The sequence below is a fragment of the Mustela nivalis genome (assembly GCF_964662115.1).
Source record: "Mustela nivalis genome assembly, chromosome: 15".
NCBI classification, from domain to species: Eukaryota; Metazoa; Chordata; class Mammalia; order Carnivora; family Mustelidae; genus Mustela; species Mustela nivalis.
In genome coordinates, this window is record NC_139034.1 from 80,560,438 (window position 1) to 80,587,242 (window position 26,805).

The 26,805-nt window shown below is 41.1% G+C and overlaps 1 protein-coding gene across 8 annotated transcripts in view; it reads left to right on the plus strand.

The window, feature by feature from the left end:
• Nucleotides 1-26,805, plus strand: part of TPP2 (tripeptidyl peptidase 2) — a 70,261-nt gene that overhangs the window by 14,521 nt on the left and 28,935 nt on the right. For all 8 annotated transcript variants that reach the window (XR_014303241.1, XR_014303242.1, XR_014303243.1 and 5 more), the window contains exons 3-15: nucleotides 1,193-1,288; nucleotides 3,024-3,128; nucleotides 5,578-5,702; nucleotides 10,301-10,464; nucleotides 13,410-13,564; nucleotides 14,194-14,270; nucleotides 16,568-16,695; nucleotides 18,845-18,944; nucleotides 22,184-22,332; nucleotides 23,966-24,081; nucleotides 24,606-24,774; nucleotides 25,489-25,646; nucleotides 25,926-26,002. Coding sequence is in view for 4 of the 8 variants with exons in the window: in XM_082700705.1 (XP_082556831.1) it covers nucleotides 1,193-1,288; nucleotides 3,024-3,128; nucleotides 5,578-5,702; nucleotides 10,301-10,464; nucleotides 13,410-13,564; nucleotides 14,194-14,270; nucleotides 16,568-16,695; nucleotides 18,845-18,944; nucleotides 22,184-22,332; nucleotides 23,966-24,081; nucleotides 24,606-24,774; nucleotides 25,489-25,646; nucleotides 25,926-26,002 (1,619 nt within the window). In the remaining 4 variants the exon portion in view is untranslated. The remainder of the gene's footprint in view (nucleotides 1-1,192; nucleotides 1,289-3,023; nucleotides 3,129-5,577; nucleotides 5,703-10,300; nucleotides 10,465-13,409; nucleotides 13,565-14,193; nucleotides 14,271-16,567; nucleotides 16,696-18,844; nucleotides 18,945-22,183; nucleotides 22,333-23,965; nucleotides 24,082-24,605; nucleotides 24,775-25,488; nucleotides 25,647-25,925; nucleotides 26,003-26,805) is intronic.

The following is a 26,805-nucleotide window of genomic DNA, read 5'->3' on the forward strand; positions in this document are numbered from 1 at the left end:
CAATATGTAAAATTTCACATACTCCAGACATCCATTTGATTCCAGAAATAATTATTGATATAGGCAGGCTTTTAAAAAATCAGTAGATCTTTGAAGTTCTGTGAATGGCATTTTTATCTCTACTTGGTTGTGAGAAAATTTCATCCATAAGTTTCTCACCTGGGGAATATTTTGATGAGCGACATGGAGGTGAGCCAGTTAAAAATACTGCGCAAGTAAGAATTGATGAGTCATCTAAGTCTGAGTGGTTTAAAGTTCAATCTCATGATTTACACACGTTTGAAAGCTGTTTCTAATCGCGGGTCCTGTGATCACAAAAAGTGTGAATATTCCACATTTTCTTGGTGGACATTTGAAGTGGATTAATACTCAGTATATGTGCAAATCATAAGGTAGGGATCATGTTCTTCCTTTTACATGAAGTAGAAACCTGTGGGTCCCCTTTGGTTAGTGGGAGAGTTTGGATTCATAGCCAGGTTTACCTACGGCACATGACCTTTACACTGAGTTTTTTGGTATCTGTGATAGAGCTAGATTCTAACTTTCTTTTCACCCTTCCTGCAGTTTGGACAAGCAGTTTGATTTTTTTTTTTTTTTTTTTTTGCTTTTTCCATTTGTCACCAGGCATGCTCTTTCCATCATTCTGTTAATTAGAAGCTTTAAAATACTTCTCGATATTTGGAAAGACTATTATAAGATGTTATATATAATTAACATGATTTTATAGAACTTTTTTTCTTAAAGAGCTATTTTAAGTATCTAGGCATTAACCCTGTTGATTGTAGGGATTGTATTTCTTAACAGGAAATCTAAGTGTCGTCCAGAACTGCCAAACTGTTCTCAGTTTGGCAGTAGGTCTGAGAAGGGAGAGGTGATGTGTCCTTGGATGCTTGAGAACTAAAGATTGTAGTAGTTTAGTGAGGTCCCAAATGTTGAAAGCACTTTATAAACTATGAAGCATAGTGTAAATGAAAGGTATCCTAGGTGAACCACCTTATTTATGGATGAAAAGAAAAGCCAGACTACTGATACTAAGTGACGCCTTAGAATATTAGAAATATTGCTCTGATACAGAACCTTGCTCATCCAAGTTGAGCCATCGGAATAGAATTGAAATAGCCTTTTTCCCTAGTAGTAAATCATTGGAATTGGGAAGCATTTAGGGAATTGACAATTTATTTTTTTTCTGTAGATTCCTGTGAGCTGGACAAATCCCTCAGGCAAATATCATATTGGCATTAAAAATGGCTATGACTTCTATCCAAAGGCACTCAAGGAAAGGATACAGGTAATGTGCAATCTAGAATCAATGACTTCTTCCTCACATGTGTTCCCGACCAAAGAAGAACATTTCTCATAAGATCCCTTGAACTCTTAATGATTGTGGATGCTGGGAGACTTTCAGACAATGATTGCTCCAGGGCTCTGTTCAGCGGAATGTTAGCCATTTAAAGTGACAGTTCTTAATCTTGTGTACACGGTTAAGTTTAGAAAATCTGTGAATACATTGAAATTATCTTCAAGTTTTTATATATGTGTGTTTTTCTGAGAGTTGGAATATAGCTTTCATTGGATTTTGAGGGGCCTTTTTTTTTAACCTCCAAAAGACTAAAGACTATTTAAAGTTGATGTAAAGTGCTGGCTAACTTAATTGTTCCCAGTTCTATAGCTTCTATGATGATTTGCCCCAATTTTCGTACTGTTTAACGAGGTTTCTTGATCCTGGCTAGTCGTCATTCAGTACTAGGGAAAGGGTTACTCAGACCTGAAGCAGCTGCAGTATAGCAGACACACGGCTGTTACTAGAGAAATAAGTCGCAAATCAAGGAAGAAGGAGCCGCTGCGCTGCTGAGTGGACCTCTCGGGGATGATGGACACGTTCTCTGTGTGCCCGTTACGGTAGTCACCGGCGACCAGTACTGTTGAGAACTTGAAATGTGACTCGTGTGAAATTTTAATTTTCTGTAATATTTTAAAATTGAGATCTAAACAGCAACCCGTGGCTCCCATATTTGCCGGCACCGATTTAGAGGATTACTGTCCCGCTGGTAGCTGACACAGGTTCCGAGTTTCAACTGTAAAAGATAATGTGATCCTTGAAAATGAGCCCAAAGGGTAAGACCTATGGGTGCTTCCCTGTAATCATAACACTGTGACTTGCTTCTCCAGGGTGTCTGCACCGTAAGAGCTACTCAGCACACTGCATATAAGGCCTTTACTTTTTTGTCAGATTCTAATCATTCTGCAAAAAAAATGAAATGACAAAAAATGCATATAACTTATTGGATGCTATTTTATTTTTAAAATTTCAGGCTGATGTACACATAGCATAGTATTTTTATGCACCATATTAAATTTCATCCACTGTATGATAAAGTGCAAATGAACATGCAAATAGAGTTTGTTAATGTCTACCCCCTCCTTAGCTCAGTGGAGTTGTTTTATTGGAAAGGAGTTTTTTTGTATCTAGCCGACCTCCACTTGGTGGCACTATGGGTTATAGATAGAGATGAAGGTAAAACCAGTGACAGAACTCTGTCAAATGAGAGAGGATAGGGAAGAAATAAGCCAGAAATGGAGGAGGTTGAAGAAGCCTGCACGTCCCTCCTGCCAGCTCGTCTTAACCCTGCCGTCCGCTTGCATGTGGCTTAAGGCCGTTCTCAGTTGCATACGGGCCCACAGCGCATATTTGCTTTTATTGTAAGTGACTGGGAATTCAATGTGTTATGCAACACACTATTATTTTTATTCTTGGATGGGTTAAAATTGGGGCATATGTATCAAAATACATTTGGATGTGCCTTGATATATGTGTCCTCTTAAAACCCAGGTGCACTGAGTTAACTAGTTGTTAATTATTGATCCATTGCTTTATCCACTTGATTATAAATGATTCTTTAGCTCCTGTGTGAAAATTGTGTGGCGTCACGACTGGTGACAGCTAGGTCTGTATATACAAGACTGTCCAGGTTTACCAGGATGTTTGTCATCCTCATTGTAAGGTAATTTTTCTGTCTTTGCAGAAAGAACGAAAGGAAAAAATCTGGGATCCTGTTCATAGGGTGGCCCTTGCAGAAGCCTGTAGAAAACAAGAAGAATTTGATGTTGCCAACAATTGTCCTTCTCAAGTTGGTGCTAGTCGCTTTTATTTAAACATTGCCACAGAAGTGTATTAGCATAGAGTTCTTAGAGAGTTAACAGACTGGTTTTTTTTTTTTTTTTTTTTTCACAAGTTTTCAGTTGTTTAATTTTATTAATTTTTCTTTTATTCTGAAATCAACTTACATAGTTTTCAGAACTTCTCAGTGAACATACATGTATGTAAAAGTGCATAAATGCTAAGTGTGTGTAGTCATGAGTTAGCACCAAGTGAACACTCCCTCCCATACCCCTTCCTAGTCATTGCTCTCTGCCTCCTCCAAAAGTGACCACCATCATGACTTAACATTGTTGAAAGATTTTGCCCGTTTGGAATTTGTAGAATGGAATCCTACAGTGTGTTCTCTCATGAGAAGCTGCTTTCACTCAGTCCTGTGTTGGCGAGATTCATCCATGTGTGGGTGTTGTACTTTGTCCACTCTTGTTGCTGTGTGATGTTTGCACCACGGTCGATGTGTCCATCCTGCAGATCGGCATTTGCCTTGTTTTCAGTTCTTGGCCCTTATGGAAGGTGCTGTTTTGAACATTCTCATGCATGTTTTTGGTGGGGCACAAAGTGGTAGTACGCATTCATACTTCTGTGAGAAGTACTGTGAGAGCTCCCATGGTTCCACATCCTTAATAGCTGCTGCATTTGTTTTTTTACGATTTATTTATTTGAGCGACAGAGAGAATGAAGGAATGCAAGCAGGGGGAGGGGCAGAGGAGGAGGGACAAGATCTCAGGCAGACCCCCACTGAGTGCTGAGCCCGACATGGGGCGCGATCCCACAATCCTGAGCTCATGACCCGAGCCAAGATCAAGAGTTGGACACTTAACCGAATGAGCCACCCAAGTGCCCTAGCTATTACATTTTTTTAAATCAGTTAATAAAATGAAGATAATGTTAATTATGAAAATAGTTCATGCTTGTTGCAGAAATTTTTGGATCACATGGGCATACAAAGTAGCGATTGAGAGCCTCTAAAATGCTACCCCCCACCCCAGGAGGGTACCTTGATGTTTATCCTTCTCAATCTTTCTTTTAATGCATGCATATACCTTTTTAAAATCAAAAGTGGAATGGTATTGGTGGTTTTCAACCCTGGCTGCATATTAGAATCACATGAAGAGCTTTAAACCGCCAGTGCTTATGCCCTAGAGAGGAATTAAATCAAAGCCTTGCAGGAAGGCTGGCATTTTTAAAAGCTCCCAGGAGCTTTAATTAATGCGCAGTTAGGGTTGAGAACTCCTGGCCTGAATAGATCTACATACACATTTAACTTGCATTTATTTAATCTGTGTACAGCATCTCTTTTTTAACTGTGTCATTTATCCTCTTGAGCTGTATTATTTTCTTTTAGATCACTGTTTGGCTTTCAGCCTCTTACTAGACACGTTAGTGTCGTATTTCAGGTGCTATATATACAGCCAGTTTTATAGCAGGAGGGGTCTGGACTGAATTATCCCTTTTATTTCATTTTGTTTACCAAAAATCTCTATATTATTGTCTTTTTTCCTTTAAGGAGGAATGAATGTTGAATAACAAAAATGAAGTGTAATAAGACTTTTGGAATGTGGAAATTAAGTTTTAATTCAATAGGACTATTCAGGTGAACTGTAGAGCTGTCTCATGTAGCATGTAGTTGGGGGAAAAAAACAGGTTGGAGTATATACAATTCTCATTTTTTTGGATTAAAATAGTTAAATAGCAGCTTACCTGTACAAGTTCATGAATATAGTATGTATTTTAACTTATTAGCATATTCTAAAGGGCAGAGGATAATTCATGGTTTTTCTTACTTAGATTCTTAAACAGATTTAAATAGAAACAGTTCTCATAAAAAATCTTAAAGTCAATAGATAATCTACTTTGTAGTAATTTTAGAGTTATTTTTGAAAATTAGTTATAGATTATAGATATGTGAGTAACACATCTTGGCCAAATGATAAAATCAACGCATAGCACAGTGTCTTTCCCAAAGTGGGTAGAATAAATAAATAAATGAGAGATTGACTAAAAGTAGTAATATTCTTAAAATGTTTGATATATTAGGGGCGCCTGGGTGGCTCGGTGGGTTAAGCCACTGCCTTCGGCTCAGGTCGTGATCCCAGGATCCTGGGATCGGGTCCCGCATCGGGCTCTCTGCTCAGCGGGGAGCCTGCTTCCCCCTCTCTCTCTGCCTGCCTCTCTGTCTACTTGTAATCTATGTCTGTCAAATAAATAAAATCTTTTAAAAAAAAATGTTTGATATATTAATTGATATCTGCATTATTAAATTGAACTACAAGTTGCATAGATATAAAAAGAAAACTTTTTTACATTTTTCTAGGGTAAAATGGCTTTACTTTGGTGACACTGTATCTTTGGTTATATGTTAATAGAACTTTTCAAGAGCACAAAATGTACTAATACTAATATATTTTCTAATGGACTAGGCAAATAAACTAATCAAGGAGGAACTTCAAAGTCAAGTGGAATTGCTAAATTCTTTTGAGAAAAAATATAGTGATCCTGGCCCAGTGTATGACTGCTTGGTGTGGCATGATGGTGAAACCTGGAGGTAAGCTTCATGTGTTATATTGATCTTCACTTTAAAAAATGCTTTTATCTACACCGAAGAACATTAAGCTCCCAGAACTGTCCAGAGAGTTGCTTAAGTGACATTAATATCACCATTCAGAAATATTTGAGAGCCAAATTGGTTTCTGGGTAGTTTTGGATAAACCCTTTGAACTTCTTGGTATCTTAGATAGTAAACCTGACCCTTACGTGTTTTAAAGAAGCTTGTTGCATTAACAGACAGTAACTGTTAACCAAACATTTACAGGTTGATTATTCGTAGACGTAGGAGTGTTCCCGATTGGGGCAGGGCCATTTGGAAAGAGAGTTCTGCAGAGCATCTGCTATTAATGTTTTAAGGACAAAGGAGTACAATTGAGTGAAGGTTTCTCAGAGACCAGGTAGCTAAGCTGAAGTGGGGCAGTAGAACACATCTGTGAAGAGCTCAGTCTCTGGGATGGGATCCTAGCTGTGCCTACCCCTCCAAGCCAGTTCCTCGTCTTTTAATTAGAGTAATCGTAGTGCCTTCTTGAGGGTTTTGGGAAAATTAAATCTGATGTTTCTAGACACATAATGCATCTGATAAATGTCCGCTCTTCCCCCCGCTGCTACCGTTGTTACTACTAATAGCGATAGTATGGACCAGGTTCAAGAACACCGGTCATTTTCTTTCTCAGTGGATTGTACACAGCAGGCATGTTTCTTGTATTTGGCTAGTAAATGTCTTCTTGCATTATTGTCTGCATGGAATTGGGAGTATGGCCTTAATATAGGTCTTTAGACATACATGTTTTAAAAGGGTTTCCACAATAAATCAGAGACTCCTCCCTGAAACTCGAAATCAACAAGCAGTTGTTTTTGTAGTTGGGGCCTCTGCTCATACACGGAGGATCATTTCCCAAGATGTGGCAAACACAGAACAAGATGTAAGGACTTGATTACTTTTCTCAGATCATTTACATTGCAGTGCACCATTCCTAAAGGAGAGCTTTCCTCCCATGGATGTGGGTGCTGACTCATCTCTGATAATGGGTATATAACATTTTCAGCTGAATGAGAAATCCCCATTCCATTCGGAACTGAAAATGTTAATAAGATAATTTGCATATAGCAACATTCTGATCCATATGATAGTAAATATTAATGCATTTTTTTTGCACATATTCGGGTATTTTTTTTGTATAGATGCAGGTGTGCACATGTCTGTGAACTATTTTATTTTTCTTTAAAAACTTCACAGAAAGCTTGGATCAGAGTATAATATTAAAAAGTGTTCAATCACTTCTCGGCCTTTTGGCTATCAAGTGTAAAAAGGGTTCAGATGCATGGTTTAGCAAATTTGGTACATCCACCACATGGTGTAAGATGATATAGTCATTCCCAGTGATAAGCTTTAGGAGATTTTTAGCGTTGGAGAGGACACAAGGTTAAGGTTAAATGTGAGGAGAATACTAGATACAAAAACAGTGTAAATGGGCAAATACACCACAAGGGCTTAAAGAGATACTCTAATATTAGCAGGGATAGGGTAGTGGGGCAATAGGTGGTTTCATTTAGAACTTTTCCTACCTGAGTTGAAAACACTTGCCAACTTTGCCCTAAGGGAAAGGAATCTGGGTCAGGATGTGCGGGGTGGCAGTATGTGTTTTTAAGAGCTTTAAGACAGTTGACAAAGCAAGGGACACACTGCAACAGATTGTCAGCAGTCTTCTAAGACAACTTTTATAATTTTTGCATTGGAAATGAAACTCAAAGGAAACAAAAGCGGATGTTACTGGGATACCAATTTAGAAAATGTTATAATCCCTGAAAAATGCAGCAGAATTACGCTGTCAGGTATTATTGGAAATAATTTAACTTCTGTTTGCATGATACTGTATATTTTATGGAGGTTTGATTCCCCCATTCTGTCTCAGAGCCAGAATATATTTTTTCTTTTTTTTTTTTAATTTTTATTCATTTTAAAAAATTTTTTTTCAGTGTTCCAGAATTCACTGTTTATGCACCACACCCAGTGCTCCATGCAATACATGCCCCCCATAACACCCACCACCAGACTCACCCAACTTCCCACCCACCTCCCCTCCAAAACCCTCAGCTTGTTTCTCAGAGTCCACAGTCTCTCATGGTTCATCTCCCCCTCCGATTCCCCCCAACTCCCTTCTCCTCTCCAACTCCCCATGTCCTCTTTGCCATTCCTTATGCTCCATAAGTAAGAGAAACCATATGATACTTGACTCTTTCTGCTTGACTTACTTCACTTAGCATAATCTCCAGTCCCGTCCATGTTGCTACAAAAGTTGGGTATTCATCCTTTCTGATGGAGGCATAATACTCCATAGTGTATATGGACCACATCTTCCTTATGCGATCGGCCGTGAAGGGCATCTTGGTTCTTTCCACAGTTTGCCGACTATGGCCAGTGCTGCTATGAACATTGGGGTACAGATGGCCCTTCTTTTTACTACAACTCGACCATTCTCTTACACCATACACAAAGATAAACTCAGAGCCAGAATATTTTGAGGAGAATCTTAGAGATCCCAAATTACTTAGGGCAAATCTAGGCACTGTCATTGCAGAAATGCCAGCTGTTTCTGAGGGGAGGTAAAATGACCTTAAAGTGCCTTGACTTTGTTTTTACAAAGACTGTCCACCATTAAACCCATATCACTGCACTAGCCCGTAACTTGCCATAACGCTACCCTTAAGTATTTGTCAGGGCGTATAAGGGTCAAACTCACTGTCACTCAATATGGAACTAACACTGGCTGAGAAGACTATTTATAGAGGACTCCATGAAGAAAAGGCCATTAACTGGTTTTTTTTCATTGGTTTTTGACCTTGTTATCTCAGATTTCCTTTGGGTTTGATGAAAGCTATGGATTTTTTCCACAGAAAATTAGACGAAAAAATATATTACAGAGTCTGGAAATTTATAACTCAACCTCCCTGTTCTGTCCCCCCTCACACACGTACTCAAATCCTACCCGTGAACCTCATATCCGTGTTCCCTTTCTGGTGTTCTGACACTTGTCCTTAAACTAAGCCAGCCACCTTCAGAAAGTCATGCTCCTGTACCGTACGCATACTTGGCCTCTGTGGAGTTACTGAGGAAGTCACTCAATTCAATATTGGTGTTTTGATACAGCGATTGAATTTTGAGTCATTTCATACTGATGGTGGTTGCAGGAAACTGATCTTGGAATATGTCCGTGTATTTGCTGTGAGAATGATGTTGATTCCTTCATTGTTTCATCCTTTGGCAAATATTTGTACCTTCTTTGTACCATGTAGACTGTAGAGAAACCATTCCGTGAACTCTAGACTGTGGAAGCAAGTGTGAGAACATCTGAGCCCATCTCAGAAGCATCAGCAAAGATTTCGTTGAAGGATCAGCTCAAGTAGCAGAGAGGGTAGGGACAGGGTTTAGGGCAGAGGAGAACTGACGTTGGAAGATGTTGGAGGGACTGTCAGGAATTTCAAGTATCTAATGGGCTGGATGAAAGAAACCAAGGCCCTCAGAGATGATTGCCAGGATGGATACCAGCCCGTTTAATGCTTTCAGGAACAAAAGTGCCGCTCTGTCTAGCAGATGGGGAGATCTGGTGGAATACATCTTAACCTGTTAATCTCGGTCCTAATTCCATCTGATACGGCACGCGTTTTCTGTTTGTCTCATTTTCCCCACTAGTGGCCGGTCTCCTGTATTTTCTTATATTGTATGTCTTTTTTTAAATGCCATGTATCATTTTAGCCCCAGATTGATTAGCGTATAATCAAACAAACAGTTTCAGAGATTCTTCTGTCCCAACTGTCATAGTTATGAGATAGCATTTGTAAGAAATGCTCTCTCTATTCTGGTGGGCAACCATTAACTCACTGTTGCAATTGTGATTGACTTTTACTTGTTCAAACAGTTTTTCTTATCTAGCAAATCTGCACAAAGACCCAATAGCTAAAAACATAATGTTGACTTTTAAGTAATGTGCATTCCATTTATGATTTTTATTTTAGATTTATTTAGCTTTAATCAGATACTTCATAGTATTTGGACTAAATATTTTAAAAATTACAGCAGTGATAACATGGGGAAAGAACAAACAGGAGGATAACCATAAAACTATGTAGAAAGTACTTTTGTAAACGATGTTTGCCTGAGACTGTTAAACTGTGGGAGTGGGACACCGTCTATAGTTCATCTAGTTTCAAGGAGCTGCACACACTGTTGGATTCATGAAACTAATTTTAAAAGAAGCAGAAAGGAGTAAGGCCTAGGCTGTATGTCATAATCATCCTGAATTAGTCTAAAGCTGGAAGCTAAGCTTTGGTCTAATTTCTTAAGTGGCTAGATGGTTTTCTGCCTGGAGTTTTGTGGTGGACGGTGTTCCTAAAGTCCTTCATACATGCCTTCATTTAAAGGCTGGTCCTTTAAGCTTCTTTCCTAATCTTTACTGGTGACTCTGAAACCTGGCAGTTACTGTGTTTGTGGTGACAAAATAAACAAAGTAGTAAGAAGGTACCTGGTAAACCATACAATGTTATTTTTAGAAAGCCAAAGAAAATAGATAAATTTCACTATCTGTTCTCAATTTACAGAGCCTGCATTGATTCAAATGAAGATGGGGATTTGAGTAAATCTACAGTGTTAAGAAACTATAAAGAGGCCCAAGAATACGGTTCCTTTGGCACAGCTGAGATGTTAAATTATTCTGTTAATATATATGATGATGGAAACCTGCTCTCCATTGTGACCAGTGGAGGTATTCTGTTTCAGATTTACTAGTTACTGACATGGTAAGGTGTTGCTACTATAGCCATAAAGTACCCTTATAGAGAATTTAACTCAGCAATTCTATCTAAAGAACTAGGTATGGGATAATAAATAGGATTTGATCCCCTTAGTAAGGTATTGTTTTCTGTAAAGTCAAAACCATGTAGGATCCATTCCAAGAGTACAGCATGGTCCGGCCACCAAAAAGAAAAATCAGTATAGGGGCGTCTGGGTGGCTTAGTGGGTTAAGCCTCTGCCTTTGGCTCAGGTCATGATCTTGGAGTCCTGGGATGGAGCCCCAAATTGGGCTCTCTGCTCAGCAGGGAGCCTGCTTCACCCCCCGCCCCTGCCCTGCTCTGCCTACTTGTGATCTCTGTCAAGTAAATAAAAATACTCTTTTAAAAAATCGGTATAATTCATTTGATGAAAATTCCTTTGGAAGGAATTTTACTTCCACATACTACCTCTTAAGCAGTTCACCTCCAAATACAAAGTCAGGTAAAAAGCTCCTCATGTGGCATTCGGTGTCACTTCAAAAAAGTTGGGAACTATCCAGATATCCATTAGCAAAAGAACAGGCTAATTTAAAACTGTGTAGTATTTATTGTGGAATATTATATAGCAAACAAAATGAATAAATCTACATATAGCTGTATTTATAAATCTCAAATACAAAATTTTAGTGAAACGTGCATTGATAAAACATTTGTGTAAAATTGTAAAACATGTTAAATTATACTATACAGTATTCATGGATGTGTGTTTGTATGCTAAAGAATATAGATGGAAGGAATATACACACCAGCTCCCGGATAGTGGTTACTTCTAGGGAGGAAGCAAGGATGGCTTTAACTCTTATCACTCCCTGTCCCAGTATTACTGAGTTAGAGTTGCGTACAGTCAACTGCATGCATATACACACGATCTGGTAAGTTTTGATAGATGTGTACGCCCAGGAAACCATGATCCCAGCCAAGATCATGAACGTAGCCGTCACCCCTGTGAGTCTGCTGGCCTTCCTTTCTCATCCAGCCCCGTCTGCACCTGCAGCCCCACGTAGCTCCTGAACTGCTGTCAGTCCAGGTTCTGCATTTTCTGGAATTTTGTATAAGTAGAAGAGTTATGGCATGAAATTCATCCCTCTTGTTATAAATTGCTTGTCCCTGGGTGCTGGGTCATATTTCACCGTGTGGCTGCACCAGGGTTTATTTACCCACTCACCCGTCGGTGGGCATTTGCATTGTTCCAACATTTGGGTCCAAGTCTCTGAGTGCAAGTATGTTTTAGTTTAATTTGGACTGGTTTCTAGGAGAACTGGCTGGTGTGGCAGGTACGTACTTAACCTTTTACGAAACAGTGGCTGCCCCCTTTACCCGCCCCTAGCCGAGTGCGAGCACTCCAGAGCTCCACATTTCGCCCGTCGGACTGGTCGCTGGTGGTGGCGAGTAGTTTGGGGGGCGGGGATGACATTCAAATCCAGCTGCCCTGTTTTCCATTGGAAAAAATAAGAAAGGAAGAATTGGTAGCCCTGGGTCCATATTCTGACGTGACAGCAGTTGTCTAGAGCGTGGGACTCGGAGCGTGGCAGCAGACAGAAGGGTCCTGCGCTCCCATTTCTTCTGGGACTACGACAACTCTGGCCCAGACATTAGGGCCAGTGCCAGTAGGTGTTGACTGTTTATCTGACAGTAGTGGGAGATTTCTGTCTGCCCATGTCTTTCAAAAAACTTCTTCACTTAAAAAAAGAAACCCTGGCTGTTTTGTTTTGCTTTTGCTTTATTGATAATATGACATACTATAGAAAAGTATGCAAATCACAAATTGTATACACATTGAATTCTCGCAAAATGGTTACTTTTGTATAACCAAGAAATAAAACCTTGTCAAAGCCCCATCTTGCCTCTCCCTGAACACATCTACCCTCAGTCCTCTCAGAGTTAGATCTGGTCCTGATGTCTGTGACTGCATTAGTTTGAACCACCCAATAATAATGAGGTTTTTATAGGTCAGAAATGATCCAATAGGGGCACTTTCACATAGTTCAACCCAAGGTGATGTGTTTCCATTTATATACATGGGGTTATGGATAATCCTTCTGTTTGTGAATTCTTTAGATCAACCTTAATTTTGTGTGCATCCGTAATGTTTAGAAGTAGTTCCTGTTTATTGTTGTATCATATTAGTCCACAGATGCACCATATGCCTATTTACTATTGATGGATCTTGGGATTGTTCCAAGTTCTGAATTCTGCAAGCGATGGCTGCTGTGAATGTTTTTGCATGTATCTTTTAGCGTACCTATGCACTCTTCGTTGGGTGTAAGGCTAGGAGTGGAATTGCTGGATCATAGGGTACACCTGTGTTCAGCTTTCCACAATGCTGGTCTCTACGGCCAGTATCGTCGGAGTGCGTGCGCGCCCTCCTGCGTAGCTGCCTTTGTCAGCCATAAAGGTGCAGCTGTTCTGAGAGCGCGCTGAGCCGGCTCACAGTGGCTTTGATTTGCCTTCCCCCGATGACTAATGAAGTTGGACATCTTTTCATATGTTGATTTGCTACTTGGTTATCCCCTTCTGTGAAATGCTTTTTAAGTGTTTTACCCACTTTTCTTCTGGGTTCTTGCTCTTGGATTGGGAAGTATATATTCTGGATATAAGCTCCTTGTCAGTTGTGTGTGTTGCAGATACTGTCGCCTCTGTAATTTGCATTGTGCTGTCAATGAACAGGACAGAATCCAGGGTAGCAGGATAATATATGTAGTTCAGAAAGTTTTGTGTTTTGTGTGAATTATTGATGGGACTTACTAATACACGAGTAGGGTTAAAGTGAGGGAATATTTTTATTAGATTATTTTTATCATGCTTAATAGTATGTAAATTGAATGATTAAAACTTTTTCTGAAAATATGCTGTCGTGTTCCCCTCCTTTCGCCTCTAGGAGCTCATGGAACCCATGTAGCTAGTATAGCTGCTGGGCATTTTCCAGAAGAACCTGAACGGAATGGTGTGGCTCCCGGTGCTCAAATTCTTTCCATCAAGATTGGTGATACCCGACTGAGCACAATGGAAACAGGCACGGGCCTTATACGCGCTGTGAGTGTTGGGGAGGTGTTGATTTAGAAGATAAATGACGGGTGACTGTGCATAGTTCTAGGTTGACGAAGTGTTCTTAACTTTACTAAGAAAATATTGGACTGTATTTGGTATACTGGGCTTTGTTTTAGGAAGCAAAAACTCTTAATGCAGTTTTAAATTATTTTTATTAAAAATTATTAAGATGTAATTTTTAAGAAAATATGGAAATATTATATTATTCTTCTCATTTCTGTTAAGCCCCCTGGCACACTATTTTGAGATACTTTAAAAAACCCCAAACTGACCTTTTAGCCAGCTTGTTTCATCAGTCTAAGAAGAATTTAACTTACAGTCTGCATTTCATTTTAATGTATGAATTAGATTTTACTTTAACTTCAGTGATTTTAGAATTTAGTAAGAACCATTCCATTCTGCACATGCTATTTGTGTTTTTTATTGACTACTTATTATACTCTGTGTCTCTGCTTTTTTTTTAAGTTTTCCAACTTAAAAGTTGAAAGTAACATATACATTTGGATTTGAAATAGAAGATGATTGGTTAAGAAACTGGGATTCCATGCCTTTATTTTACGGGCCAATCTTTCTGTAAACTGCTGCCTAAACTAGACTCTTCATCTTTTTGATAGATGATAGAAGTCATAAATCATAAGTGTGATCTTGTCAACTACAGCTATGGAGAAGCAACTCACTGGCCAAACTCCGGGTGAGTGTTCCCGGGTACTTAGCCGGGTACTGAGTGTGTTTATAACTGGATTGTCCGCCACACCTGAAAACGAGCAGAGCCACGCGTAGATGACAGTGTGTGTCTCGTGGACCTCCAGCCCCCGTTCCCACCATCCTACCTGTGACGTCGTGACTCCCTCGTAGCCAGGAAGACGCGCAGGCCCTTCCCTCATTACAGGCCGTTGCTTACAAGCGGCCTGGACTCTGGCAGGTGCACCGACCCGACAGAGCGCTAGACTGGCGGCAGCCTGCCGACCTCTGCGGTGATCCCACCCGGCCTCCTGAACTTATTATTAGCTGCAGACGCACACTCACGCTGCACTCAAGTTCGTGCGGGAATCTCAGATACTCAGCATCGCTTTCCATCATCTGCGTCTGCTCTTTCACTCCCGTGTGGCCACTTACACCACCTTTTCTCCTCGAAGACCTTCCGTGACTTCTTTCTTCCCTCAGCTGGTGTTCTCACCTCTTCCTTTCTCAGAGAAGATTAAAGCCCTCCTAGGGGGCTCCTGACCTTCCTACAACCTACTCTAACCCCTTCTCTGCCTTCGCTTCTTGTGTAATAAATGAAGTGTTTGCACGGGCGTCTGGGTGGCCCTGCTGGTTAAGTGTCCAACGCTTGGTTTCAGCTCAGGTCACGATCTCAGGGTCATGGGATGGAGCCCCGCACTGGGCTCTGCGCTCAGCACAGAGTCTGCTTGAGATTCTCTGCCTCTTTCTCTCCCTCCCCTTTACCAACCTGCCCATCCCTAACCCCCCATCCCTCACTCAAACGTGCACATGCACACACTCTCTCTCTCTCTCTCTCAAATAAGTAAATGGATAAAATCTTTAAAAATTAAAAAAAATAAGTGAAGTGCTCAGGGTTAAAAGTCACTCATGCAACTGGTTATCTGGTTTGCCATTTCCTGTCCTTAAAAGCTGCCCCCAGACAGACAGAGCGCCTCCTTTCACACCGCTTTCCCTCGTTCTCCCAGCGAGCGTGGCTGGCGGAGTCACCGTTTCCGGGGCTCCTTGGTGCATTTTGATGTGTGTCGCACGACTCCCTGCCTGTCTGTGTCATGGTGTCCTCCTGCTGCTAAATTCAGTGGCTCAGCCTTGAAGTCACGTTACTTCACCTTTTTTTTCTTCATGATAATAACTGACATGACTTCATTTCGTGTGTTTACACTAAATGTGACTCCCACCGCTCCCGCATTCGCACTGCCACCCACAGCTACCTGTCACCCAGTTTCTGAAGCTCGTTAATAAAGCCCTGCCAAAATGACAATATTACCAAGCCAGGCCCTATAGTTGCGGTTTTCAAATAACTCCGTTTTCTCGGATGACTGGAACTGGGTTTCTTGTGACCCATGGCTTTCTTGCCCTTGTGGCAATGACCCTGTCGTCCTCACGCATTTCTTTCGTGAATGTAGTCTTGTCCTCTTCTCTTGCTTCAGTACCTTTTTTACCCAAGTGTGTTTCTTTCTCTCTTCCTTTGACGTTCATCCTTAAGGTCATCTTTCCCTAATATTTTTCCTTTCGCTCAAGATTGGGGTGTTCTTGACCGTGTGCCTTTTTTCTATTGACTGCATTTTCTCGAGGGTCTAACTCCATCTCCTTTATTTAAGACCAGTACATTGCTTGTTTGCTGTCAGCTGCTGACCAGAGTCCGCATTTTAAATCCTGCTCCGGAGTTCTTCCTGTTGCCTTAGTTCCCCTTCACTTTTGCCACTAATCATAAATACACGTAGGAATTCCTCTGCAGAATCATTTCTGAATACATGATATTAAGGGGACGGTGCAAGTCAAACTATCTGTTCCCCACTAATCTAATCAGTCCCTGCTCTTATTTCAGTATTTGCTTTGAGTCCTTTGTGGTTTCTTTTGCCTACATACATTCCATGTGCAATCTAGCAATCTAGCGTTCTTCCCACATGACCTTGGTCTCATGACTCCTTCCTGACACTAAAACCCAGCTGAGGTCTATCTCTTGGCTTGGCTGTGTCGTGTTCCACCAAGGGTGGATGTGCCAAAGTGTACTCAGCCGCACATTCGAACAGTAATTTATTATACACACTGGGCTGGGAACAAGGGTGAGCCTTGACAGTCTGTGAATGTCCCGGCTTCTGATGCACACCTCTCACTTGTAGCCACTGTTTCAGTTCTTCTACGTAGAACGCATAGTTTCATTTGGTCTTTATGAAAGCCGTATTTGGAAAATCCCTTCACAGTGTAATCGTGTTTTGAAAAATGTCACTGTTTTGTGTGTTCAAAGAACTTCTCTCTGTCTTTCAGGAGAATTTGTGAAGTGATCAGTGAAGCCGTGTGGAAGCATAACATCATTTACGTCTCAAGTGCCGGGAATAATGGTCCCTGCCTTTCCACCGTCGGCTGTCCGGGGGGAACGACATCCAGTGTCATAGGTTAGTGTCCTGCTCTAGAAACAGACTTGTTTAGCTGTCAAGTGTGTAAACCTGGTGATTCACAGACCTGTACCCCTGGAGATAAAAATATATGTTTATAAAAAATTTAAAAAAAATTTGGAAAAAAAAAAAAGAAATAGACTTGTTTGAAAACAAGCAAACAAGAAGCTCCACGAATCTGATGCTAATTGTATCTCTACTGTATGCAAGCCCTTGTGAACCTTGAGAGTGTGCCCTCAGGCGAAGCCTGGTGGAGAGCCGCTGGCCTGAAGTGGACGAGGGGAGGAGGTGTAAGGCAGGGCCAGGGCCAGTCTGTGTTTGCAGAAGTGCAGTTACTCCCAATTCAAGGATCCAGGCGAGGCTTTCTGAAAGAAGCGTGCCCGTGAGGACTTAGGTGAGTAGAAATGAACAAGGAAGGAGTTTTCCAGACTAAGTGAACGACGTAAACATAGATACTTGCCTCACTTTTTATTTACAGTATATGACTATTTATTTATAATATAGTTTCCTCCTTTAATTTCTCTTGCGACATGCAGAGAGAATCAGATGTCAAGAAAGGGAGCTTTACTAATGAGAGGAAAAGCAGTTGAAACACATTTACTCTGTGAACGTGGCTTTTCTTCCCCTCTTTGGTCCGGAGGGTGAGATGCTGTGTTCGTTTCACGGTACTCAGTGGGGAAGGTGCCCGGCGACAAGAGTGGCGGGAAATCAGAATGAGCTGCGACGTGATATGAACACGATAAAATTAGCTGTGGCTGCCAACTTGTGCGAAAACACCCACAGAACATAACACCCAGCCCTGCTTTTTTAATACGAGGCATGAATGAGGAGGGTAATGAACTGAGAGAACAAATAGATAGTAACTGATGATGCCTACTAGCATTTTTGCCTTTATTTCTAAGTTTGAGAGCAAGGTAAGGCTAAAACCTCTTCCCATTTGTAATTGGATACGTGACAGGAAATGCTGTTTGGTCCCAAATAATTTTTCTGGTGTGTTCATCAATAACTGCTTGAATGTATACATATTATAGTAATTATTAAAGGCTTACAGATATGTAGTAACATTTGGGTATCCAAGTTTAGAAAACTGGTCCTTTAAAAAATTTAAATAACTGTGATCTTAGCTTATAGGGCATACTATGGGCATATAGCTTCTGAGTCTCAAGCAAGGTGTAGCTTGCTTTGTGTAATTGAAAACCTCGAGCTGAAGTGATTCCGTTAAATCGTGTGTTGAGACAACAGTGCCTACCAGTAATCTGTGCTCTGTATTTCAGTTCTCTAGATACTTTAAATACACAAATTAAAATGAAACAGAAAATAGGACTGAAAGGTACCTGAAGATCAAAACCTACCCCTCTGCCACAGTACTCAGTATTTTGGCATTTTCTTATCTCCAGACTCACTGAAAAATGGAAACTGCCTTGTACAAAATGATTACAGTTTAATGTGGCCGCACTGTTCACTAAATCCTCGTAGTTCATGTATTTTCTCCAGTCTCCTATTCTGCATATATGTACAATGTTGTAAGGAATTAGGAGCCGGCGGACCTGGATTCTAAGTCTCCTCTCTGCCAGTCACTGTGCACTTAGTACATTTTTTTCAACCCTTTCCGGGCCCTGTTTCCAGATTTCTAGAATGAAGAAAGTGAGTTTGATCCCTATAAATAGTCTGTGAATTTAGAGCCTTTTTGGCTGTCGGAAAGACTGTGGCATGTTAAATATCTTTGCTCTTTGTTTTTACAGCTATTTTGGGTAAGAGGGATACTGCCTACTTTATGGGTAGAATTTTGGATACAGTGGTATTTAAGAATGAAGGCAAACCAATTCCCTTATTTTCCTAAAGTTATATTTTATAGTTTAAAACATTTCTTTTTCTTTTGCACACACAGTTTTAGGTATGTGTTTATATTTAATCTACATGATAATCCTGGTAGATGTTTTTATATTAAAAACCAAAGTACCTAGTTTAATGTCTGGTACATAATAAACTTTCCTTGCTTACTAAATTTTCTTTCTTTCCATTTATGAACAAGGACTGTAGTATAGAATGATTGAGTGATTTGCCCACGGTCACACAGCTGAGTGAACAGTGGATTTAGAAATAGGACCTAATTTTATTTCATTTGTTCATGATGAAATTCATCCCACAGGTGTTGGTGCGTATGTTTCTCCTGATATGATGGTTGCTGAGTATTCTCTGAGAGAGAAATTACCGGCAAATCAGTACACATGGTCTTCAAGGGGCCCCAGGTAGGTTGAGCGTAGTACGTGGGTCTTTCGCAACTCGTGGTGAGGAGGGACAAAGTTTTGGTGACTTTACCAGGTTCTTTTTGGTTTTTACTTTTCAACATTTTCATTTTGAACAATCTAATTTCAGGGAAATGTAATTAAAGGAATAAATTAGATATTTTATTGTTAGATACATGACATAACTGTTCTGAGTATAAGGTTAGAAAAATTGGGACACCTGGGTGGCCCAGTTGGTTGAGTGTATGTCTTTGGCTTAGGTCATGATCTCCCGACCCTGGGATTGAGCCCTGTATCGGGCTCCCAACTCAGCAGAGAGTTTGCTTCTCCCTCTTTCCCTCTGCCTGCCACTCCTCCCGCTTGTGCTTGCTCTCTCTCTCTGTGTCACATAAACAAACAAAATCATAAAAAAAAAAAAAAAAAGGCGGGGGAGGATTAGAGAAATTGGTTGGAATCCGGTCAATGTGGTAATGCCAAATTTAATCCTCTGAGTTGTAGATAGCCTCTACTCTTTCCTAGATAATTTCTTAAAAGAATAAACTTATTTCAGTAGTTTACTGTAACTGTTACTGAAACCATCCAGGCTATAGATCTCCATGTGGTTCATCAAGCCTTACCTATATCAGCACCATATACTGCCCACATCAGCCCAACTAATTGCTTAAAACTCCACATCTGAGTAAGAGTGGCCAGGATTCAGAGTCAAAGCTGGCAATGTTTTACAAGTTATAGGTTCAGTTAATAAAAGTATTAATTATTAAATTTGTTGATTCTCTTCTAAGATTGATTTTGAAACATTTTATCTATGGTCAGTATAAGCACAAAGTGTCAGAGAATGTTTAAACCACCATTGGTTTAATGTTTAAATGTTAAACATTTAAAGAATTTATTTAAAGAAAAATGAGTTCATGAATTATGGGGGAAGCTTGGATTAAGGAGTTACTGATTCACAATCCAGTTATTCTAGGAATTGAGAGAATTTATTCATGTTTACTGTGCCATAGACATAGAGTTTTATTGCAAATACATGGTGTAATTATTAGGTTTAATTATTAGGGTATAAAACATTGACTAGTGATCACTGAATGGAGCATATTCTGTGTACTATTTGAAAAATCCTCTTTGTCAGGAAAGACTGTCAGACGTACAGAATTTACTTGGCTTCCTGGTGTTTACAAGTATGGCATAGTTCTTAAAGACAGATTGCCAAATACTGTCTACATAAGCATGTTTTGAATTTTTATTATATACTGTTAGAAGAAAAACATCATTAGCTTTTTAAAGGAAACTTACATAATGCTTATGTAAGTTTTTAAATAAGGAATATGAAAGGTATATGTAAGGAAATTTTTAAATTATATATTATGACTTTTTTAGAGTAGGCTCCACGCCCGACATGGGACTTGAACTCACAAACTGAGATTGAGTCACAGCTCTACTGACTGAGCCAGCCAAGCACCCCCCAATTTTATTTTTTTAATAAAAATTATATATCATGGAACCCTTTTTAGGGCACTTACTAAATGCTTTTGATAATCACTAATAGAGTGGCATAAATGAATAAAGAGCAATGGAATGTAGTCATGTAGAATTTATGACTCTTCCAGTTACAAGATACCACGTGCTTATGGTGAACGTTGTTAGACAATATAGATGGTGCAAAGAAGAAAGTAAAAATTACCCTAGGGGCACCTGGGTGGCTCAGTGGGTTAAGCCTCTGCCTTCGGCTCAGGTCACGATCTTAGGGTCCTGGGATCGGGCCCCACATCAGGATCTCTATTCAGCGGGGAGCTTGCTTCCCCCTCTCTCTCTGCCTGCCTCTCTGCCTACTTGTGATCTTTCTGTTTCTCTCAAATAAATAAATAAAATCTTTTTTTAAAAAATTACCCTAAATCTCATTGTCTGTGATGTGTTTGAGTGACATTTTGGTGCACATTCTTTTAGGCATTCTCCTGTGCGTAAATGGGAGATCACACTGTTCAGGCACCTTTGTAACCTTTTGTCACACAGTAATAACTGTATGAAAATCTTTACGGATCAACATATTTTTAACAGTGTTTAAGATAGTCACTAAACGGTGTGCCACCAACCCGTTGCAGGAGAAGGATCTGATTTACATTGCTTTCAGCTCTCTGTGACAGTCTGAAACCAAATTGCACTAGTATTCTTAGCCAGTGAGAAGAGTAGTCCAGTCAGTTGGAGAAGAGTGGTGGAAGGGAGAAGCCAGCAGCTTTTGTGAGGAACTTCCGGCCACTCTTCAGGGAGGACGAAGTTAGTGGGTCGTCATCTTATTCCTTTACTTGGGGCGGAGGGCAGAGCTTGTGTTCCGTGACTAAAATGGTGATGTGCTGTGTGGACATTATCTCATTAGCCCTATGGAGTCAAGAGCCCTCAGCGAGGGGCACTTGTGGACTTGAGCCATCCAGTATGACAGCCATGAGTCACGTGAGGTTAGTCTGGATTGAGATGTGCTCTAAGTATGAAATGTACATCACGTATTTAAGACTAGTACCAAAAAATATATAAATTAACTCATTTTTTCTACTGATTACATATTGAAATTATATTTTGGCTATTTTGTGTTAAATAAAATACATTATTAAAATAAGTTTTATCAGTTTCTCAGTCGCTCTTTTTAAATGCGGCTCTTGGAAACTTAAATGCCCTCTGGGGGCATCTGGATGGCTCAGTCGATTAAACCTTGGGCTCAGGTCATGATCTCACGGTCCTGGGATGGAGCCCCGAGTTGGGCTCCGCATTCAGCAGGGGGTCTCCTGGTTCCTCTGCCACTCCCCCTGTTGAGCAACGCACACACGCAAGCGCGTGCTCTTTCTCCCAAATAAATTAAATCTTTAAAAAAAAATAAATGCCCTCTGTGTCCCACATATTTCTCTTAGACGATGCTAGAACTTTAGACAAAGGCAAAGCTTCTGCTTCTTGCAGACAAGACAAGGTGGATTCATCAAGGAATCTAAGCAATGACATTTATTTATTTCCCTCCAAAAATATACCTGATAACCTTTTGCACTTATATAAACATACAAGATTCTGTTCTCTTTTAAGGAAGATAATTGCTACATAATGGGGAAATAGCTGTGCTGGGTTTTTTTCTAACTAATTGCAATACTGCAAATTATCCACGGCATTGGACTCTAATATATGTGACAAGTGGCCTTTTTTTGAATGCCCGTGTTTATCCGGTTCTCACCTTCGTAAGCAAACTTGAATGGCTTTTCATTCAGTGCTGATGGGGCCCTTGGAGTAAGTATCAGTGCACCAGGCGGAGCCATCGCTTCTGTTCCCAACTGGACATTGAGAGGAACTCAGCTCATGAATGGGACATCCATGTCTTCTCCCAATGCATGTGGAGGCATCGCCCTGATCCTTTCAGGTAAGGACGTTGCTTAGTGCTCTACGCGGCCTGACTTACTACTGTTTCTAAATTCCAGGAAACAGATGGTGAATTTTCAGTGTATAGCATAATGTGCGGTCAGGCAGTAGCCATAAAAAATAATTGAATAAATTTCTCTTACCTTATTGCAGACAGATATTTGTGTTTTCTGAAATTCTCATGGTAAGAAAATGTGTGGAATTAGTCATGTCCATGTTTAAGATGGAGAATCCCATGGTGTGATAATAAGGATTTGGATGTGTGGTCATTCGGTTAACAAATACGTTTATCTGCTGTTAATGACTCTCAAGCATTATTTTGGCTCGAAAGTACCTGCCCATGTGGAATTTATCATAGCTGTGGAAGACAGACTGTGAATAGAATTTAAAATGAGTTTCTATCACATGTTAAAAGGCAGTGACTATGCCGTGGGGATGGCTGAGTTGGGAAGGGAGGTGGGAGTTTCCGGGGTGTCGTGTCGGCGGCTCGCGGGATTGAGCAGGGGGCGTCGGCATTGACCGGACCTCAGTTATGGTCACCAGGTTGTTGCAGAGATTCCACCTTAGGAACATGCCTCTCGTGAGGTCCCAGGACTCTCTGCCTTCATTTCTGGTTTTCCTAACCCTCCCCAGATCTCCTGCTCCTTGCTCCTTGCTCCCATCCTTCGACAGCTTAGTCTCTTCTGCCTAGAATTCTTTGGTGCCAGTTTTTGGCCTTGCAAACCCCTGTGCATTCTGGTAAGACGAGACTCCTGCTCCTTCCCTGATAGAGCATCACCTTCTTTCAGATTCTCACTGACAAAATTGGCCACTTTCTTGATTGACTGTAAAGCGCCATAGTTTCATGTTTGTTTTGTTCATTTCTTACAATATCATAAATGCGCATGCAGTTGATGAACTCTGGAGTGGACAGGAGTGCGGTATTCCTCATCTTTTCTCTCTAACAACAGTGTTCAACACAGTTGACAAGTTGGTGGCTTCCACATCTTTCCCACAGAATAGTCACTCCCATTCTGGCTACTCCCGGCATCACCCAGGAAGCTTTTAATCAGTACCAGTCCTGGGATTCAGTCTCAGAGATGCTGAATTAATTGAGCTGTGGTCGGGCCTTGGCATCTTTTTTGCTGGTTCAGGTTCCCTTGGTGTCTGTAGCAGAGCCAGGTTGATTAGTAGGCGGCGACCATATCATTTGACAAGCTGTGTTGTTAAGATTCTAAGTAATCTCCACACCCAACGTGGGGCTCAAACCTACAACCCCAAGATCAAGAGTCACATGTTCTACCATCCAAGCCAGCCAGGTGCCCCCTTGACTAGCAGTGTTTTTAAAGAAAATGTCATTTGAATGCCTTCAGGTATCTGCTTCACACGTCTCCATCACCTTTGCAGAGTGCTCACTAATGCCCTTATGTAATGCGCACGCAGCAATTTTTGTTTAATGAAATCCATGTGCTATGCCAGCAGTTTGAGTCAGGCTGTTGTAGTTCAGTTTTTCCAAAAAACATTAAGAAATGAGGGTTGAAACACAGGATGTTAAAGCCAGAGAATGTACATGTTATCTCTGCTGGTGCGAGGGAAATGGTTTCAGGGAGCAAACTCTCTAATACTCCTTTCTTGCTTTTGCTTTTCCATTTCAGGTCTGAAAGCGAATAACGTTAACTACACGGTTCATTCAGTCAGAAGAGCTCTAGAAAACACTGCAGTAAAGGCTGACAATATAGAAGTATTTGCCCAAGGACATGGTATTATTCAGGTAGTGTTGTTTTTATGAAAAATGGATTAATCATCAAGATTCGGTCTTAGCTATTACTGGATAATATTTCCTATTATAATGGTGATTGAGTTTATCTAATTTTACATTATATGACCATAATAGTTTCTGAACTGGTAAGCCAAAGAGGATCTGAAATCCGATTTTGTAGTTAAGTCGAATCTGTTTCAGTAAGAGAGAACTACACTAGACCTAAGACGTGTGGAGGGCCGAAATCCGGAGCAAAGATGTCGAGGGCAAAACCTGTGAATCTCCTGGTGTGTGGAGGAGTGCCTGACTGTGGTCACTTGGGGCTAGCGGTGTGGAGCTGGGGGTGAGTGGTTGGGCTGGTGTTTTGTTTGAAAAGGTAGAATTGCCCTCTTACTTGAGGTTACTATGTTTAGAGGCAAATGTAGAAACTAGCTTTTCACCTGTACCTTTTCACAACTGAAATTTATCTAGTAACTTATAGCAATGTTTTCTTGACCCAACCATTGATACTTTATTGTTTGTGTTCTTTTAATTAGGTTGATAAAGCCTATGACTACCTCGTTCAGAATACATCATTTGCTAATAAATTAGGTTTCACTGTTACTGTTGGAAATAACCGCGGCATCTACCTCCGAGACCCTGTTCAGGTGGCTGCACCTTCAGATCATGGCGTTGGCATTGAACCTGTATTTCCAGAAAATACTGGTGAGTAATAAATGGACTTTAAGCTGAAGTGCTTACATTTGTGATTTGAGTGAATACTGTGGTATGAGAGAAATGCCATTTGAGTTGATGTTCTATAGAGAAACATGAGTCGACAATATTATTTTAAAATCATACACAGTTTAAGGGGGTTGGATGTGGTGGCGAAGCAGGGATCCCAGTGTCCTCACAGCTCAGCCTGGTAACCACTGAGGAAAACAGTAGCCTGGGCTGTCAGTGACCTAGGGTTTTACCGAATTTGGGGTAGTCACATCAACAATGTCCAGTTCCTTTTCTTTACCACTCTTAATACTTGGGTGTAAGAGAGAGTTTTGGTTGGAGATGGGGAAGTAGAAGCAGCCAGGGAGAACCACAGCTCAAGGAGCTGTAAGCAAAGTAGTCACCAGTGTGCACTTGGCGTCTTCCTTTCAGCCAGATGCTGTTATCTGCGTGCAGTAATGACAGATTCTCACGAAAACGCCTTGTTTTAAGGCTACAGCCATGTTGGATAAACGTGTGAACGGGTCACAAGTGCCCTAAGATGTCGGGAAGGTTCTGGGACTGCTTTACTTAAGCTGTGTTTTGGAACCCCAGGCCCTAGTACATTTTACAGCTGATTGAACTCATCTGCTAGATTTTAGGAGAGGATTGAACTTTTTAAAATGGAAGAAAAGGAAAAAAGTACTAATCTTTAATTTTTGGTCTTTTTCATGCTAGAAAATGCCGAAAAAATATCCCTTCAGCTCCATTTAGCTTTAACTTCAAATTCATCTTGGGTCCAGTGTCCCAGCCATCTGGAACTCATGAATCAATGTAGACACATCAACATACGTGTGGATCCCAGGGGCTTAAGAGAAGGATTGCATTACACAGAGGTATTGGTGCATCCTCACTGCTACTTTCTAAATACTCTTGAAAGCGTGTAAAAGTACCTGGTGTGGCAGGCAGTCCGTTTCCCCGTCGGTCTGAAATGGTCAGGGGTGGTTATGCATGCACTCGTTTATGTGCTGTGACCCAACGCCAGAAAAAATGGCATCAACTTGTGTTGAAGATCTTTACGTTTTAATGTCAGATTAACTTACTCTGTGAATAGGTGTCACGTTTTTTTTCTCTCGCAAAAGTGTATGGCTACTGAAACTTACTCTCTTTTCAAGGTCTGTGGCTACGATATAGCATCCCCCAATGCAGGTCCTCTGTTCAGAGTTCCAATCACTGCCGTTATAGCAACCAAGTAAGTAATGAGGTGCCAACAGCTGACTGTCACGTGCGATTTTTTAATGGCTATTTATGGAAATAGTGTGAACTTTTAAAGATGGATAGAGCAGAATCAGGTAACTGGGTTTTAGTTTTGCTTCTTGCTTACAAAGTTCAAGGTGCCATGTGGTCTTTCTATTGCTTTTTGACTGTGAGAATCCCAGAGGCATCTCCCGTGCCCTGTGCCTGCACCGAAACTCCACGGAGCTGACGGTGCCCCCAGCTGCCTGGCCGTCCGCAGGACCGGGCAGGATTACTTCGTCCCTCTCCCCTCCCCCACCCCCTCCACCGTTGTAACCCCTGTCTGTGGGATCACTGTTTTCTCTGGTTCTTGCACTTCTCCTGTCGGTTTCCAGACTCTCCCTTCCCATCTGGTCTTCCGCCCCAGGACCGAGGAACTCTGCTCTGTCCTACTGCTTCCTGTTTAAAGTATATCCTGCCCAGGATCGTGCTCTCTCAGATAGCGAACAGCGGTCCCCGAGAGCCAGCATTTCCTGTCACCTGCCCGCCGGACTGCACCTTTGCACTCGGTCACTGGTGCTGGCACTCGGGCTTCCTCAGGCTGGCTCGTTCCTAGTCCTCCCCGATGCAGGGAGGCCCTTCCTGCTCCTTCATGGCGCGTCGTACATGCCAGTGGCACCAGCTTGAGCCCGGACGTTGTCAGGTTTCGTTTACCCCACGTAGGAGGCCGCTCAAGGCTCAGGGCCTGTGTCCTACCAGTTCCTCCGTGGAGCCCGTTATACAGTATCTTCAGAACAAACCAGACTGTCCAGTAGGTGA